At 41.2% G+C, this 19,629-nt stretch overlaps 1 protein-coding gene across 1 annotated transcript; it reads right to left on the bottom strand.

The window, feature by feature from the left end:
- LOC118111389 (plakophilin-1) lies at nucleotides 1-15,711 on the bottom strand. The gene is made up of 15 exons (XM_035159945.2): nucleotides 15,307-15,711; nucleotides 12,334-12,455; nucleotides 7,999-8,184; nucleotides 7,677-7,873; nucleotides 7,208-7,349; nucleotides 6,813-7,020; nucleotides 5,691-5,859; nucleotides 5,420-5,537; nucleotides 3,977-4,144; nucleotides 3,710-3,886; nucleotides 3,190-3,343; nucleotides 2,899-3,085; nucleotides 1,953-2,037; nucleotides 1,311-1,420; nucleotides 1-1,169 (listed from the first exon to the last, which is right to left on the bottom strand). Exons 1-14 carry the CDS (start codon nucleotides 15,488-15,490, stop codon nucleotides 1,346-1,348), a joined length of 2,172 nt encoding a protein of 723 aa, XP_035015836.1. The 5' UTR covers nucleotides 15,491-15,711; the 3' UTR covers nucleotides 1-1,169; nucleotides 1,311-1,345.
- Nucleotides 15,712-19,629: the final 3,918 nt, after the last annotated feature.

Below are 19,629 nucleotides of genomic sequence, written 5' to 3'. Positions count from 1 at the left end.
TAAAATGTATAGATTTTTAATAGGCAAGTTAATAACAAAGCTACATGATACAACAAGGCACATAGTATTCCACTGTAAAGGAACAATTTGACATTTTGAGATGGTTTATTATTTGTAGTTGCTGGCAGCTGCATGTTGTTCCCTTTCGATTGAATCAGGCTAGCTGTTTCCCTCCGTTTCCAGTCTTTGTGCTAAGCTAAGCAAATTAAGCTAAGCAAATTAAGCTAAGCTAACTAAGCTAAGCTAAATAAGCTAAGCTGACTGGTAGCAGGCTGTAGCTTCATATTGAATATGGAGACATGAGAGTGGTATCAATCCTTTATATTAACTCTCGGCAAAGAAAAGCAAATAAGCGTGTTTCCCAAAATGTCAAACTATTTATTTAATTATTTCGACATGGTTGTTGAACGCAGACAGCAGAATGAAGTATAAAAAAAAATAAAACAAACAAAAAACGGAATTAAACATGACAAACAATGTAGCATTTCTTTGGTTTCGTGTGAAAATCCAAGTCCTATTTCTTTCTTGACCTGAGCGTTAGCTCAGTTTTTTTACATACTGTAGGTACATTCAACATATGGAACTATCTTCAACCTTCTAACTCCAAAAAATACTAAACAAACAAAACAGATATTTTTGATGAGATTGTTACTGACAGAGAACACTCTTTGGGTGGATGATGACAGCAACAATATCACAAAAACACACAATCTTTTTTGTCTTTCCAGCTTTTCACATATTTTTCTTATTACTTTCATTATCCGCTGCTCAGTCCTCAAGGCCACTGTAGATATTATATTTCTTAGCTGCTGCACAGACGAATTTGATAGCTATGCTATTCATCTAAAAAAGTAACATTTCAGTGAAGATAATGTCGTCTGTCCACAATATTGCTCACAGGCTGTAAAAACTAGTTTTGAGCACACTTAACCTACCAAAAACACACTCACCTATATATATATACACACACAAAGAGAAACATATCCAAATTAAATACATACAACACCGCAGGATTACTCATGAAATTAAAAGCTCACTCTTCTCTAAAGTATGTACAATATACTATTGACTCCTAATTGGATCTTTCAGCAAGGCTGTTATCTGAAGAATTTCCCTCTCCTTGTTGTAAGGGTGTGGCCGCAGCAGTGTCTAAACATGCTGGTTTCCGTCTGCAGGTACACACACGAGCACAAAAGAAGGAAAGAGAGAGGAGAGGCACAGAGAAAAGGTTTTAACCCATTTGATACAATCTGCGCTGATAGTTTAAATCCTGACTACACGGATTAACAAGTGGCCAAAACTGATTGTACCTCTCGGGCCCTGTGCTGTCGCCAGTCCTTCATGCTCAGTCGATGATTTGCGCCGACCTGTGCACTGCTGTGGTGTTGCTATTGACAAAAAGTGTCTTGGCCAATCCCAGCTGTGGATCAAAAAGTTGAAAAGGAGTCAGTGAAGGGTGTCGCACAACAGCTAACACCCACACGAGGCAGCCTTGCACTTATTGTGAGAGGAAACACTGCGTCAACTGTTTAATCATGAACTCTGTTCATCTGATAAGCACATTTGCTCACACTTGTATACTTATAAACAAGTTTCAAGATAATGTTCTCTCATATTCTGTCCCTCCTCATCTGCACTGTCTTGACTTCCTCTTCATCTCTCTTCTCATTCCCATGTGTTACTCCTCCTGTAATAGACAGCGCACGCTGAAAACCCGTCTGCCAGGATTCCAGTGTGACTGTTTCTGTATTCACTGAACTCTTGGGTGTGGCAGGTGGGAAGGGAAAGTGACTGTGTGAGCCAGAGGAGTAATAACAAACACCCACCCTTTAAAGCTGGGCGTTCCCAGTGTTTGTGCAATGCAGCATAAGCTTGTGCCAAGATGGAACTAAATTCTTGGGTTATATCACAGTCCGCTGCACATTTTTGCATATTATCTCAGACTTATTTACCTTCTTCACAGCACCTTGAAGAGTCTTCTCGTTCCACAAGTTGTAGAGCAGCAATGAGGCTGCTTTGCTGCCTTTGGGGAAAGACCTGTGACGGAGGGCAGAGGACAGTGAGAAGGTTTGCAGCACAAGACAAAAAAGTGCAGTTAGAAAATATGAAAGGATTGTGGAAGCAAACAGGCACTAAAAATATCACCTGCACTTCTGGTATTTTACACATTTTACATAACTTTATGATGACTGAGAGGCTATTTGTACTGCAATAAAAACCTTTACAACAAACTGCAACAGCTCAGTTTAAGAAGTCCTGTATTAGTCCCACAATGGGGAAATTTGCAATGTTTACAGCAGCAGAAAGACATAAGTAGCATGCAGTACTTGGGTGAAGGAATATAAAGAAATAGAAATATAGAACAAATATATAGAAAAAATATAAATGTAATTAAACCTGTATTTACAGTGTAAAGAAATATATTATGTGTCAGAATATGTACGGTGAATGGATTGCACATAACCGTGTATACTGCATAGACGGGTCAGAAGTCACCTGGTTCATCATATCTATTTTTGTCAGCGGTGTGAGCACAACAAACAAATTCCAGACAAAAAAAGTGGATGTGGCTGAGCAGGTAGCGCGGGTTGTCCACTAAATGGAAGGTCTCGGTTTAATCCCTGACTCCAGTAGTCTGTGTGTCAAAGTACCCTTGGGGCAAGATACTAAACCCTGACCACTTTGAGTGGTTGAAAAGAAAAGAGCTGGACTCAACTTGCAGATCTCACAATATACGCAGATAAAACTTATGAGAGGCAAAATAACTTTATTTATACATCCCCTTGCAGTTAGAGAGATAGTTCAATATGGTTTACATGAGTCAGTGAAATGCATCCCAGCTTGTCACAGCTATAAAAGCTGAATCTCCCATACAGAGTTGAATAAATAAAAACTCACCCATTCTCGCTGAGGTCAGCCAGTGATGTCACCAGTTCATTATTAATGACCTTCTTGCTGATCTCAGGTTCTGCCAACATCAGAGCCCGAGCTGTGTGGCAGGCTGCTGATATGGTGTTATCGCTGTTTCCCATTTCACGGGGGCCTGAGGAGAGGAGGCTCGTGAGATCCGGCAGAATCTGCTTTGCTACAGAGAAGAAATGGGAAAAAGTAAGATCTGATTCATACAGACCACAACTACATTTTGTAAGGTTGCAACTGGTATTATCAACGACTCGTGCATCTTCTTACCCATGGTGGGCTGCACACTGCAGGTTTGACACATGTTACTCAGCAGGGAAACGGCGGCCTTCTGCAGGGCACCGTTAGACGACTTCAACAGAGGAGAAATGTGCGGCAGAGCGCCCAACTTCTGAGCCAGAATCCTGGTCACGGCCATGGAGCCCTGAAACAACAGCAGAACAAAGAAGGACAGGAGGAGGAAAACACGTCAGTTGTAATCTCGTTAATCACTCTAGCAGTCGATATTTATCCTATATTTAAATTCTTTAAATCCATCTGACTTTGTAATAATTTGGTGGTTGCATTGTTACCAATATCCCGTTTTCAAAGATCTTTCGTTCACCAATTACCACAGACTCCAGGCAAACAAAGCTCCTTCTGTTCTCAGTTGTTATTGTGCTGTTGTGTCATTCATCCCACCACCTCTCCACCCCTGTGGCTTTCCTCCTCTCCTAAATCAATCTGAGATGATCCTGAATGTCCGTTAGCGAAAGAGGTTAGGCCTCATAGTTGTCTTCTTTGCACTCACCAGCCCATTGCTGGCTGTGAGGTTCCGCAGGGTACCGCAGCAGGCCTCCAGGGTGGCGTCTTTCTGGGACGAGCCCAGCAGGGAGAGGTAGGTTTTCATGGCTTTCGGATGGCACAGCAGCTCTTCGCCTGAAGGGGTGCTGTCCTCTGGCATTGCCCGATCCACATCAAACAAAAACTGAGGAGAGAGGAAGACAGGAGACTGTAAATGGTAAATGGGTTCATATTGCAGACCTGGATGGAGGTGTGCGTGCTGGTTGATGCTCACCTCCTTTTGAACCTTGCCGCTCCTGGGGCTGAAGCATCCAATCGCGGAGCTTTTCTTACTCTCGAGCTGGTTCCTGATTTGAGGTTGGTACTTGTCAAAGGTCGTTGGGGACTCCTTCTCCAGTTGGTAGGACAAGTTGTGAAGGATGCATGCACAGCTCTCCACAGACTAGAGAGGAACAGAGAGGTTCTTAACTACACTGTTAATCTCGTCAATGCAATGCATCCCCCCCCCCCTTCTAGCATCAACTGTTTGAGCAAATGACCACCTAGATCGGAAATAAAGGTTTTTTAATTGATGTAGTGGCCCTTTACTATGATCCAAGCTCCTATAGGCCACTTAGTCTGCAGAGTGTCTTACTTTGACTTGTGTTGTAATAAATTAAAGTCGACCTTATTGCAAAAACCCAATGTACTCACACCTGAGGCAAGAAAAATTGAATGAGGGTTTATTTGAACATACCTCCAGTGTCACTGCAGGAGATCCAACATACCATTTCAGCACGACCCATTACTAACTAATGCTATATCCTTTACTGTATATCACAAAGTCAAAAAAACGCTAATATAAATGTATTCTAACAACAGTAGAAACACAACTTAGCGTTTTCTATTCAAACATACACTGACTATTGCACTAATAATACTGTCATAATTAACATGTCATGATAACATATTTAACAAGGACATGGACTCAAGTGGCTTTTACAACTGATAAGTAAAATGATCCTATATGAAAAAGCCACAGAAACATGTTAGTTTATTAAAAGAAGCTAATGTGTCACTTTTAAAAACCTGTCTGCAAGCACAGACATGGAATTAAATACACACCCACACCCCAAATTTGAGCAGGCACACATATGAGCACACACATTAGTGTGTGTATATAATTATATATACACACACTGTAGCTCTGAGGATGTATCCGAGTGTTCGCTTGTATTTGTTCTGTAAAGTGTGTACGTGCGCTTAAAGATATTGATCATTTTTTCTACAGGAACTACGAGTTCACGGCAGCACGACTACAACCATAGCTGTTCTCATCTGCGCCCATGCAGAATTCGGTGTGAACGAGGTAGACAAAAACAACAACACCCTGAGCCAGAAGGAAAACAATGTTGTGGCCTAGTATAGAAAAAGATTATCCTTAATTACAAGATCAGCAGTGCATCTATTAGATTAATGATGTTTTATCTCCAAGTATCTAAAAGAGGAGTTCAGAAGCCAAAAGACAATTATTTTCATGTACATAAAAAGTGAACTCTGATAACTCAATGATTTTTTTTGTCAGGAAGTTTAATAAAAGGAGGTCAAATCAGCAATGGGGCCATGATAATAAAAATAATGATAATGCTACAAACTGTTTCGATTTACAAATTAGAGGTGGATGGGTTATGTGGATGTCGATGAGAGAGGTAGTGCAACTGCGTGTTCGGAGTTGTACCTTGTCATCAGGGTTATCCTCCGCAACACAGGACTGGATGTAACTCATGAGGGAGTCGATGAGGCCATTGCATTCTCTCATTGCCTTTCTCTCCCTCTGCTGACCACAGCTCAGGTTCCTAAACACATCATTCAGACATTCATTTAACTCTGGATGGAAACACGTCAACCACATAATGAGCAGATGTCTCTAGAGCAGAACAAGCAGTACCTTGCACTGTCGGAAACATGGAAATCATCCATATAAAAGGAATTTTCTGAAATGTTCTCACCGCAGGCACCCCGTGGCGTTGCAGAAGACATCGGGGTGAATGTTGTTGTTGGCGCTGTTGTCCGACCAGCATGTGAACGGCACCACCACATTCTCGGTCAAGGCGGGCAGTGCAGTCGCTGTGAGTTCTCCCTTCAGTTCATCGGTAGACGACATGTTCCATAGCAGGCCTACAAATTACAAGACAAATGAAGTTGGTCAAAACACAATAGATTTTTTTCTTTTGATGTCAATTTTGATTAAATTCTATATTGATACATTTTGGAAATACTGGAAAAAATGGTTAGCTCTATTAGCACATACATTTGGATATAATACCATAAGGACAAATATTAGGCTTTGGTTTTTCTGAGCTTCTACATATGTGGTTTACCTAAACTTACATTTACACAAAACTCCTGTGATATGGCCTAGATTTTGTTTGTAGGCTATCGTTATTATTCAAATTTTCTAAGTAAACGTAGGGAGTGCATAAATAATAGACGACTCTTTTTGGTGATTTTCTGTTGGGGAAAATAAACATTTTTCAACGGTCTAAAGGGTAAATGTTTGAGAATGTTAAAATGGAATGACAGCCAAAAGCTATTTTCTATGTAAAGATGTAGTGGAGATAACCGCTCCGGGCGCACGTTCATGTTTGTGCATGCGAGTCCCTTCCTGGGAATCTATTGTCCTTTCCCGTGATCATAAAGCGAGATGACTCCAGCTCTGTCATGTAAACCTGTAAATGAATACTATTACATATATAACCTATAAAACCCTATTTCCCTTCATTATTATTATTCCAATTTCATGTTACAAAAATTTGAGTTTTTACTTTTGCAAGGAACAGGTACATCTGGGCAGACAAGTAAGAGTAAAATATGCTTTTTCTGTGTACTCTGTATGAGAAATTCAACCTTAACATAATGTAAACCAATTGTGTGCATGTATATTATGTGTATATTGGCCCTGGTGACCTGGTCTGTCCTTTTATTTTATTCTATGTATATATGTTCTACTAAAACAATAAGAATATATATACATTCTAAAAAGGCATCATGTTGTAAAGCGCATATTACTGCTCAGTCTTAGTGAGATTTCCTCCTGTCAGTTTGGTGATAGGGCGACTTTGAGGTCCTACCTGTGATTTGTTTCTGAGTCTCAGTAGAATCGGACTCCTTTAGTAGCTGCAGGGCCTTGCCTATACCACCACAGTGTTGAACCTCCAGCTTGTTGCTCTTGTCCTTAAACACCAGGTTCCTCAGGGCGCCAGCAGCAGCCTGGCCCACCCCAGGGCTGGGGCTCCGCAGCAGGGTCACGAGAAGAGGGATACCCCCTAGTTGGAAAACCTGCAACACAGAAGCCAGGGGGGGACGGATGAGGTGTGGCCATAGCTTTCTCCGCCCTTTCCCTCAAGGCAGGTTAACCTCACAGAGAGCTCCACCGCTTGTATCTCTACAGTCGGCTATAAGACAACCTTCACACTAAACAACACTGCTGTGTCTAAAGGTCTTTATAGTATATTTGTGCTCAGACCTCCTGTTTGGCAAGCTCCTCTTTGAAGGTGGTGTGTTGGATGAAGGTGGCTCCGCACTGCTGGAAACTCTCATCAGGGTGAGACAGATTCTCTACAGCCTCCTTCAGGGTCAGCTCTGATACGTTTATCCCACTGTCCACACTGGAGAAACAGAAATGACATATTTAATTTAATTTGCCTTTTATGAACATTAGAGCACGTAAGCCAACCCAACCTGAATATGAGCAGAATATGTCTCCTTTAATTTCAAGTAGGAATTGAAAAACATGGAAGTACACTGAAGTACTAAATGAAAATCTTTTTGCGAGATCTCCCAAAAGTAATACTTTTTTTTCTCCATGTCCCTTCCTGGGCTCCGTACTTAACAATACACATTCACAGTGTGAAGCTGATAAGATGAACGGTCCCCAAAGATATATGTTCCACAGACAGAGATTTGAAAACCAGATACAAGGAGGGTGAGCTCACGCTGATTGCTGTAGTTGCAGCTTGGTTGTTTTCATGGTTCCCATCCTGCCCTCAGTGTAGGAATGGGCCGATGGTTGCTGGACAATGCGTGTCTGGCTGTTGGTCATAGGAGTGCCGTTGGTCATGGAGTAGGTGCTGTGTCTATTGGCTGAAGTATAGATGGACTGCTGGCTTTGGTGCGCCTGCCCCTTGGCTCTCTGAATAAAGAGCAAATCACAATTATTAGCTGGTACCATGGAATAATTGCAGTTTTTTTGTCTGCATAAAAATTGTAGGTGCTTCAGTGACATTGTGGGTTTAGAGAATGAGAACAACTGATCACCATGACAGGTGCAGGTGCGCCAGAATATTGAGGAACCAAGGCAGGGTCACTGCGACTGGTTTTCATCCCATTGGGACCCTGGGGCCAGTTGGAGCCTTGCATATGCTGTTCCCATCCGCCTGAGGTGCTTTGATATCTTCCTCTGGAGACTTTATTGGACAAGGAGCGACTCTTCTGAAAGTTTACCTAAAGAGAGAGACAGTTGGGTTCAGGAGATTGACTCACATGAAACGTTTCACTCACAGGTCTCCAGAGAATGAGTCACAGACATTTATTGGAAAATACACATTGAAAGAAATCCACCCGGACCGGTCGTGGAAAAAGAAAAGCTTTTCTGCTGAAATACAGCATGACCCTGAGGCTTCTCTCTGGCAACAGGCCAGGTCAAGAAAAAAGTAGTTCCCACTTCCCATGAGAACAGATTTCAAAGACATCCCCTGTTAACCAAGACAGAGGAATCTGTGCTCAAAACAAGGCCTGCATACCTTGTTTTTTCCCCTCTTTCCTTCCATAACTCTCACTCATTGAGGGCGGCAGAATGCAACCAACAATTGCACAAACCAGGGTAACATAATCCGTCACTGGAGACTCACTCACGCTGTGTGCGTTATGAGACTGCTGGCACTGTTGAGCACTTTCTCACAGAGGAGCTTTGTGTGTTCAAGTCAGACACAGCGTCCCGTAACTTTCACAATCCTGATCTCACTAAATAACTTAATCTCCTGTGATTACGTATTGTTTTTATATCAGTTACTTAGCCTTCGCATTTTTGGCTCTGTGTGTATGCGTGTGTGTGTGTTCAAAACACACAGTTCCAGCTTTGCCACTTCACAAGAAACTCTGCATCACCTGAGAGAACATGTCCTGCTGATGCTTTAGCAATTAGTCATTTTTCAGAATTAAACCTTTGTCTCCTACTAGTTTCTGTTTTAAAACGATTTCTGTGAGAGAAAAACCTTCCCACTGGTGTTTGAACACTGAGCGCTAGTAGGGAAGAAGTGTGCACCACTGTGATAAAGAAAAGGTTTCCCTTTTTACCGCACCCAAAAAAATCATTAACATCAACTCACAACTATTTTCTCACAGTTAATCCCAGCAGCGGACATTTGGACATTTTGATGTGCACTCATCGTTCCCTAACTTTAAATGAACACAACACTAACCGTAACCACAGACAGCTTTAGTCCCCATTTGGACAAGCAGTCCTCAATTAAGTGGTTTTTAGTCTGAAATTTGTCCCCAAAATTAGCCTATGCCACACACACACACACAGTATTTTTTTAACTACCCTGTCCTCTGTCTGTGTACCGACTCTCCTTTTCTGTTTCAAACTGGACTGGTTGCTTGGTTACCAGCTGTATTTGAGTCCAGCTACTAAGCAGCAAAAGCATGATGGAGGTCAGATCAGTCAACAACATGCTTGATTAGAACTGGCACCGTGTTTACTCTCAAAGTGCAGCTTGCTCACTTCATCCTGTCATTTGGGTAGAAAGGGACTGAGCCACCAGGCCTCTCATACACCAGTGACTGCACAGGAAGGGAAAGACGGATGCAAATTCTGGACGTAGAGCAAATACAAGCAGCACAGATGTCTGATAAGAGAACATATACTAAAATACGAATTTACAGTTAGCAATTGTATTTAAGAGCAGTGTATACTTGTGTACTGCCAAAAAATGTTGTGTAGGAATGAGTCAAACTGACAGCAGACATCTCTCATAAGCCTCCACATCATCAAGCCATCAAATGTGGAACTTTCTTTGTCTGTACATGAAGAAACCAAAAGTCATGTATGAGTAAGGACTGGATTGGTTGCAGATTCTTGTTTCTAACATCTGGTCTGTATATTAAGTGATTCATTCTTGGTCCGATAAACTGTCAGTCATGTTCTGCCAGGAAAACAGAACTAAGCAGGAAAAACACACAAACACACAACCAAGCAACAAGCTTCTTGTGTCACTTAAAAATAGAACATTAACCGAAACTGAATTGGCTGCAGGGTGCTGACTATATTAAATATAAAAACAATATTGACAGATTTTAGACATTTTTGTGGTATAAAAGCTCTGGCAATAGTTGCACTTTTACAAAGTTTTTAATGTTCAGATCACCATAACATTGTCAGAAATGTCTACCTTCAATTAAAGGCGTGTCTAATAAAGTGGCCATAAATCAATGTTGAAATATGAACATGGGGAGAGACGTCACCACTGTTGCCCAGAACTTGGACAAGGATATGAGGTTATTGGCTCCGCAATTCGTTGTTTACCGCACAATTTAAATGAATTCAAAATTATTTTTTGTCTGTGACATTCAGATAAGGTGACAAAATCAACCACACGTTATAAATGAGGTGACAGATTTGCAAGGACTGATGATTATGAACATTCATTTGTAAGAATTCATCACCACACTCCCTAGACATGCCTCAACTCATCGTCGGTAGGTCAGGTCAGGCCACAGCAGAGCTATGGAACATATTTATATACACACACACACACACACACACACACACACACAGTCAACATTAATCCTGTGTGGAATTCGAGTCTGGTCCCGTTCAAACGAGTTGAACTCTCCTTGACTCTTAACGACAAGATAGTAATTAAAAGCTACACTGACAAAACAAATGTTCATACCCAAAATGAGTAAATCACACACAAATGGTAGTGAGATACCAAAGTATGTTTTGCTACATGTTCATGTCAGAGTCTGTGGTAAAATCCCACTTGCATCTATGAATATACACAACACTTATTTTACACAATAGTATTTTTCAAGAGCAAAAGATCAAATGGTTTGATAAAAGGTGAAAACACATTAATAAGTGGTTCAGGGATTGAGCTGAGGCAAGACACTGTATCTGCCCCCAGACAATTGAATATTTACAGCCACGTAGCAACAACACGACTTGAGCGAAAAGATCCCACACACCTCTATTTCACAATTTATTAATTGGACTAAAATCAATAACAAAATAACAAAAAAAACCACACACACACACACACCCTATAAAATACCACAGAAATAACACATGTTCCAAAGTCCCATAATTAGATTGAGAAATTGTGACACTGAGCGAAAACAATGTGCAGTATCTTAACCGACATTTTTCCAAAAGCATCAGCATGCGACAGATGAAGGTGTGTGTACATCTTCCACCACGAGTTCAACCAGCATCATAATGGTGTAGGGTTTCACTGAACAATGCCACAAACCACTCATGACAGAGTGAACCCTCCCAAACGGTGCCAACGCTGACACATAAACTCACTGTATACACTGTGTGAAAAAATAAACTCCTCACAGTTCAGTTTCCTCAACAATCAGGAAGTAATGTCACGGTTTTATGTGCCAATGTTTTGTACTGTCTTTGAGGAATTGTTTGTGGCAAATGCAGCTTGTTTACTTTCTGGGTACGGGTACGGATTGATACGGTTTTAATGTTTACATTCAATATGAGGCTCCAGCAAGAAGCTAGTTAAAGATCCAGTGTGCAAGATTTACGTGAAAGAATATAAAATAATCCTAGTTTTTTTTTTTTACTAGTGTGTAATCATCTAAATTGTACAAATTTTTGTTTTCGTTACCCTTTATTCTTAAAAACATTATTTAGATCGGGAGCGGGTCCTCTCTAGGGAGGCGGACATGTTTTTTACAGTAGCCCGAACAGGACAAACTAAACACCTTTTGAGTTTTTATGACAACTGAAGGCTACCACAGGTTATCTTTCATGTTTGGAAGGGGATTGAGAAGTGAGGGGTATTCAGCTGTCACATGCAACTTCACCACTAGATTTCACTAAACTCTACACACTGATCCTTTAACTTAGCTTAGCATGAAGACTGGAAATAGGGTGGAACAGCTAGCCTGGCTTTGTCCACTTCCAGTTTGAAGTAACAAACTGTGTCTGAATATTTCTCTGCTGGTTGTGTCAAGTCACTGCAACAGGAAATAGTCCTGCACATAACTCCTTGTAAAACCACAACTTGTCATTTTTATATTTGGGTCTTTGTGTAAATAACCAAACAATAGTGAGCCTCTGGTCAGAGAAATGTTCCCGTTAACCTTTATGCAATAATTAGTTAGAATTATTTAATAGTTGTCTTAGTGGTGTTATCTTCACATGGTAATGCAGATCTTAGTTTGCTTTAAGAAGCTTAATCTGTATTACCAAACAAGACGCAGGTACATATTTATGTGAATTATCTGTGATTATGGTAAAAAAAAACATGACTTGGTCTTTTTCTGCAGAGTCTGTGAAAGGGAGTAGGATTTCCACTATGATCATCTCTCCACAATAACACACTGTGCAGTTATATGAGGAACAATTACCGCTTTGTTGTGGCCTGCTGACATGCTGGAGTTGCTGTGGCTGAAGGTGCCATTTGCTTTGGATGGAGTAAACTTGAACGTCCCAAACTCGGAATCTGATGTCAAAGACTGCTGGAACAGGCCTGGTGAAAGAGGAGAAGTGTGAGAAAAAGGGAAACGAACAACAGAGAGGCACAGAGGGAACGAGGGATGCAGGATTTGACATACAGAGAGTGTATTTTACTAGGGTTAGGCCTGTTTTTGAATAATGTCAAGTTGACCTTGAAAGGCAGATAAACCCAGGGAGCATCAAACATGCTGGCAAGACAGCACGAGGGTGTGCTTGGAATTTGGCCCCTTCATGTGGGCATCAGGATTTCATCAGATTGAAAATTCAGTGTGGTCATGAGAGGTATGCTATTATTTGTTATATCTACCCACATGTTTATGGTGATATCTGCTTCCCTCGCAGTAACATTGAATTCCCTCTTAAATGAAGAATTAAACAAAAATCCCAACATGATTTGATACCAACATTGGCCCTTGATCACTTACAGAGTAATCAGACTGACTCTGGTGTGTGTCACTGGATTAATAGTCTGCTTCCTTGGTATATGGTGGACGAATCAGCTTTGAATAAGGGTAATTCATTAACTGATATTAAAGAAGACAAATAAAAGAGGAATTGGCCAGAGGGATTTGAGAACTGCAAATAAAAAAAGTGATGCACCAATATATGAATCCAATTTAAAAACGAGATAAAAACCACTTAGATTTATTTTAAATGTTTAATACTTAAATGAAAAAGTGTGTCAATCTATATATTGTTATAGGGACATAAACAGCCAAGTCCAATTATCTGACTTAAGGAATGGCACACATCGAAATGCATGACTGCCATTCCTTAAGTCAGACAGACATGACATCATGTCACTCACAGTCTGCAGGAAAATCCACCCTTCATGTGGAAGCCTGTTTCAGCACCTTCGCCTCGTCTGTCTCGTCGGATGATTCATGTGAACGTGAAGCCTCACTGCCACATGGTGCCAAATGTAAGGATGCCACTTCACCATTACAGGATTATTGCAGTCATAACAGTGGCATAATCATCAGGGTGAGAGCATGTACGTGAAGGCAGTGCCGGAGAGGAAGACGTCTCCCACAGTCATTTTAAAGGGTCAGCTACTCTTTGTTTTAACCGAACTACAATGATTTTTCTCTTCTACCCTCTTTGAGCAGCACACACGAAAAAAACAAATTCTCCTCCATTGTGTTGGGGCAGCAGCAGAAACTTCGGAAAGTGATATCTTCTCCCTCCTCAGCTCGTAAGACCTAAGTTATCGACATGGCTCGATCCCACTTGTAGGGAGTGGAAAATTTGCCTTTTTCTAATATGGTTAGCCTTCCCCTTAAAACGTGATAGGACACAATAGATCCTGGGCGTTAACAGGAACATCCAAAGTGGTGAGTGTCCCAATAATTTATAATCTTTTGTTGCTGCAACAAGCTTTTCTGAACAAAATTATTACTGAACCAGTTTCTTAAACGATGCCTTTGCCTCAGCCAATAAGATCGAGGGCTTGAGAGGCTATGTTTGTTATTATTCAGCGTTAATCGACTGCAATGTGTTGTTCTCGATATTTAACGGGAGCAAAGTTTTCCCAGCCACGATTTAAACTTACACTTTTAGAAGCTTTTTCTTAAGAGAAGTCGGTTTGTCAGAATGACTATTAAAGAGTTCACTTAATCTTGAAGGTTTTATTCACGTACTTTATTTACTTGTTGTTAGAGATGTTCTGAGACCGATACCAGCATCAGAAATATCTCTGATGCCAAAATGTTTTCCCGATACCCTGAAATCACTTGTTGGCTGCTGCACTGGCGAAGAAGAAGTGAACCATCATAAGAACCATCAGAAACATAATTCTTTTTCAGAGGGGTTTAACCTGAGCCAGGCCATCCAGCACCGACAGCAATCGTCCCCTCCACACAGGGTTAGCACAGCTGTTAGAATACGTTGCACAAGTTGTTATTTTTCAAATGCACTGGTATCGGACCAGAACTCGTAACTGAATCAGGAAGGGAAAAGTGGTATCGGAACATAGTTGGTCGGCTTTTGCTGTATGTCTCTTATTTGGGGCCACACTTTTCTCTGTAGATGGCAACAATTTGAAGAGAGCCAACTTCCAATGTCAGGGATGTCTTCAACATGCGGGCCACATATTTCAAAACCACTTACGGCATTGAGTTTCAGCCAGACAGTCAATTAGCACACAGACAACCTACTTTGCAGATTATGAACTGAACCAATTGTAGGCCATTCACTCCACTGTTGCCATTGAACAACCACGCACAGTATCGCAACTCAAACCAGAGGAGCTGCACGCATCTCGCAAGATCTAAATATTTTTGGTGGATCTTCTCTTAATGCCTCTTGCAGCAAGAGCTGGGATTGTTTTTTAAAAGACTTGAACATGTTATTTCCCCAAATGTGTGTGTGTGGGATTTTGCAAGCCCAAGGGCTGCATTCCTCAGCGACAGGGAGAAACAGCTCAGCCTGGATGAGCAGAATGTGTCTGACAGTAATGAGGCCATGAATCACACCGACAACACGCATGTCGGTTGATCCAGCAGCGGCCGTGGATCAAATTTCACACGCCAGAAAGTCTGTTAGCAGAAAAAAAGAAACTCAAAAAGGGAAGACACAACACCCCCCCCCCACCCCAACCCCCCCACCCACCTGTCACTGGGTTTCTGCCCTGAGGACGTCATCCTCTCACACTGAACTACCAGACTACAGACCGCAGGAATGTTTATTTTCATGGGGACACAACATTAGAGTTTAGAGGAAGCAGCAGCCATTTCTGGAGGACTTCACCACCTTCAGACGGTGTTAAAACTCATGTTTAACAGGAGTAAAGGTTAGTAGATCAGGATTCAAACTAGTTCATTGTGCAGTACAGTTTAACGCTGGGGTGTTTCGCCGGGTTCTACCTGCATGGGATGGAGTCGGCTGTCCGTTCTTCCAGGATTTGGACTTGCCCCTCTTGATGGTGTGCACCTGCTCGAGCACGCGCTGCTGTCCCGTGCGCAGCTTTTTGTCGGAGGGCAGCGCGAGCGACGTGTCCTCCCCGCTCCCGACGGTCATCGCCGATCTCAGCGGCTCCAAAGCCGTCATCTTCCCCCGGTGAGAGAGCCCGGGGAGGGGGTCGGTCCGACCGGTGTCCGAAGGGTCACAGAGAATCAAATAACCCCCAGAAAAAACCTGACACAAACACAAAGCGCGGGCTCGAGGCAGCGGAGTGCGGATCCTCTTGTGCGCAGTGAACGCGGCGGACGTGTGAAGTGTGAAGATGGGTTCACTGTTCTCACAGGAGCGGCGGCGAGCTCCACCCTCACGGGACCGCGCCCAGTCGAGGTGGGACCACTGTGGGTGGGGCCAGCAGAGTTCACAGGCAGGTGTGCAGGGAGGGGTAGGGGGGGGGGAAGCAGAGCTGCAGAGCTGCACACGCACACACTCATGCACTGATGTTAACGCGTGCCGCCAAGTGTGTAACCACTGAAAGCGGTGTGTAACGTCTGCGAAAAGTGTGTAATGTCTGCAAAATAGTGTGTAATGTCTGAAAAGTGTGTACCGTGTGAAAAGTGTGTAACATGGGAAAGTGTGCCACGTGTTAAAAAGAGTGACAAAGAGTGAAACATGTGAAAAAGTGTTTGTAACACCTGCACAACTTTAGTGCAACAGAGGTTCCCCCCACTCGTTGTTGTGTGGTAGTAAAATGTATTTGTGTTTTGCTCTGCTGCCTCTACCTGTCACCTACAGATACACAGTGACACAGACAGGCCTCTATGACAATGAACAGTGGAGATTATGTAAGAAATAACACATTTACACAGTTCCTAACTGGTGGTGGAACATATATAACTACTGTATGTAGCCTCAGGTGTTATGTCTTATACTCTATTTGACAGATGCAATTTAGTTTTTCAAATTCTGAAATAAAATAATTTATCATAACTTTGGATTTACTTTATTTATAAGAAGTCAAATCTCTCTCTATATATACATATATTCATGAAATAAAACGTAACTATTCATTAACGTTTGAAAAAAGGCTCATTTTCGTGTCGGCTTGCTCTGGAGGTTTTGATAACTTACCAATTCTTATTAATGTCATATTTAACTTTTTATCAACAAGATATTGAATATGCCCACACTTATGTATACAAGTATTTAAAACAGTGTGCCCACAGGAAACACATTTTGCAGTATCAACATACAGTATACAAGAGAGCAGTATACTGTGACCGCTTTCTTTTATCCAGGTCATGCAGGTGCACACAGGGAACTAGACATGCTCATGTTTCTTAAAGTTGTTTCACCAACATGTCTCCAGGAAACAGCAAGTCCAGTTCCCAGTGAACACGTGTACAACTCCTGCACTTAGACGACTTTCACTGTTGATATTCGAACCCACTTTCCATTCTACGACTTTTATGTTGCTGTATTGCTACTTTTACTTAAAATCACATTTTCAGATTAAGCCGTAATTACAAAATATATAATACATTGATAGACAATTGCACTGTAGATACCAGCAGTATATAGAAATATAAGCTTCACCTGCACCAGCTCCACCATTAAAACGTTGGTTACCAGAGGAGATAATATGAGCTCTGTGACTAACCGGATTGCTTTGATCACGTTTCTGCAGTTGACATTTTTCCACCACACCCTTCACCTCAACTCTGTCAAGATAATGAATGCATGTTATACCTGTATAATATGTACATGTATGTGAGACAAAGTCAACCCCCATTCAGCTGCTCTTTGTATATGTTCCGACCAGACATTTTATCGGAGACAGATGGAGAAAAATGAGTCAGAGAATTGTTTTGTCTGTTGATAGAATGTTAATCCCTTCAAGCCGAGGGAGACTTTAGGTTCAGGACAAGGACGTGATGTTTGATAACATTGAACGGTTTAAGATCATGATGGTAAAGGGGACTTTCACTGATTTAAGGAGATATATATATGTACACAAGAAACCTGTTAAACTAGGTCAGCCATCGTCTTTCACTGCTGCCACGTTGGTATGTCTAATTGATGAGTACCACACCCTGCCTGATGACTGTGTGTGTGACTGTGTGTGTGACTGTGTGTGTGTCACTGTTCACTAGATGCTGTTTTGGCTAAATGGCCTTGACAGGCAGATAACACTTTGATGAATGTCTTCACACAAAAGAGCCAAAAGTGTGTGTGTGTGGAGTACTGGAAATGTCGTACACAACCATGGCAAAGTTTCAAAGTTTCTTTTCCACAGTTCCTGCAGTTTTAAGTGTGAACACCAACATGATCGTGTGGACAAGTGTTCATTCGTGTTTAGAAGACATTGTTGTCACTTTGCAACAAATATCATATTAAGAGAAGAGCGTATCGTCTACACCACTTTGTCATTTGGATGGAGACAATCAGAACTACAGCTCAAGTTTGTATAAAGTAATGGAGTAAATGTACCTAGTTACATTCCATCATTGTTTACCCCACACAATAAACAATGACAATAAGAAAATGCTAATTTATTGGACTATATAATTCGATTTCAGTAGAATTACAGTAGTAATTATTATAAAATTATAGTTCACCCACCTTTTTTTTGTTGTTTTGCCACTAACGCCCTGTGAGTGTGTGTCTGTGTGTGTTTAAGTCAAAGCTCAGTAAACATACGCTTATGGTGTGTGTTTCTTGGAAGGCAGCCATCACACATAAAATGAGCATGCGCATTATTATAAACAATATAGTGTATTTCTGAAGGGTTAAAAGTGGTGAGCTTTAGAGCCCGACACACACACACACATCGTCTGATATGAGCCTTTGACAGACATATTCATATTTGTTTGCTGATAAGCACCAATTAAAAAACTTATATTTTAAAACAATAGATGTACATTTTAGTTTACATTTTATGAAAAAAAAACTTTAATTCAAGTTCTACATATTTGGTTGAGTTCGTTTTTTGTTTTTAGTAATTTATAAAAAGTTTGTGGTTTAATTATAAAATACTAAGCCTCAATTACATTATTTGTAATAAGTGGTTAATAACGACACAATTTAAAAAATATATATCGGCTGATATATTGGAATAGTATCGGAAATGTTTTATCTATTGTGTCAGTATTGGTCCCTGAGAACCCAAAGCTGTCGGGCTCTGGGGTCTCAACAGTCATTTATCAGGATCTAGACTGACGGGATAACAGAAGCTTTGCTGCTGATAGACGTCCACCTTTGCCCGGCAGCAGCAGCACATTGTATTGTAGGTGATCATTATCTCTTGAATGTCACTTTCCCCTGCAACACTCCTAGCTGAGTGGTGAGCACACTGCACTGCTTTCACCGACATGACACATTATACTAACATGCACTTTTGTTTGCCTTTGTTTATCAAAGACATCCAACTTTCTCAATATTGAATATCACAAGGAAGTTACAGAACACACGTGTTGTGTAACCATATCAAGGCTGTGTATGTTAAGAATGAGAGGAAGAGATGACTGCACACTGATTGGTTGGCGGCATAATGAAGAAGGTAAAGCCTAATGTTGTTTCTACACAAACTCTGAACTGATATAGCACTGTGTTAAAAATGAGGCGACAGCGCCATCCAGCAGGAGGAAATGGAAACTGCAATCTCTGACGTTAACGATTAAACCTGAGATCAGATGAAGAAATTCGGATTTGGGATGGAGATATTTAGGATACTGGTGCAAAAACTTAATCGTGCAGGTACAAATATGACAACCTTAGTTTGAGATACTTTTCCTAATTCAACAAAATGTCCCTTTAAAAATGAAGTCAAATTCATAAATCTACAAAAGTCATGAATTAGGGGAAATCTGATTAAATAGAAAAACAAGATCAAGAATGTTGTTTAGCATTTGTGTCAACTTTCATTGCCTGACAGCTCAATATTGATTCCCATTAGATGCTTCTCTAAACAGCATGGATGTGGCCCATCCAGCCACAGGTGGAATTTCACTGGGCAAATGGGTTAATGGTTAAAATCTAGAGGCTTTTTATTATCTCAGCCATGGAGGTTATGTTTTCATCTGACTTTGAAAGTATTATACAAAAACTACTGGAGGGATAACCACAAAACTTGAAGAGGATGAAAAATTGGTCAGAATGAACCTATTAAATCTTGGTGCGGATCAGGGGGCAGATCCAGGAATGTTTTTTCAACTGTTAAACATTGCGACATAAGCAACAATGTAAAAAAAAAAAAAAATAGCCCCATTTCTCAAAAAATGGTTCATGGA

The sequence above is a fragment of the Hippoglossus stenolepis genome, chromosome 6 (genome assembly GCF_022539355.2).
Source record: "Hippoglossus stenolepis isolate QCI-W04-F060 chromosome 6, HSTE1.2, whole genome shotgun sequence".
NCBI lineage: Eukaryota > Metazoa > Chordata > Actinopteri > Pleuronectiformes > Pleuronectidae > Hippoglossus > Hippoglossus stenolepis.
Note: the sequence above shows the minus strand (reverse complement) of the source record. Positions and strands in the feature narration are given on the sequence as shown.

Bases quoted from the DNA above. Each gene is read 5' to 3' on its own strand.
- LOC118111389 (XM_035159945.2), bottom strand. From the start codon at position 15,490: ATGACGGCTTTGGAGCCGCTGAGATCGGCGATGACCGTCGGGAGCGGG. The intron at 8,185-12,333 runs GTAATTGTTCCT...CTCTCTCTTTAG, and splicing joins CAGCAGGCCACAACAAAGCG to GTAAACTTTCAGAAGAGTCG. The intron at 2,038-2,898 runs GTGAGTTTTTAT...CCTCCGTCACAG, and splicing joins GCTGACCTCAGCGAGAATGG to GTCTTTCCCCAAAGGCAGCA.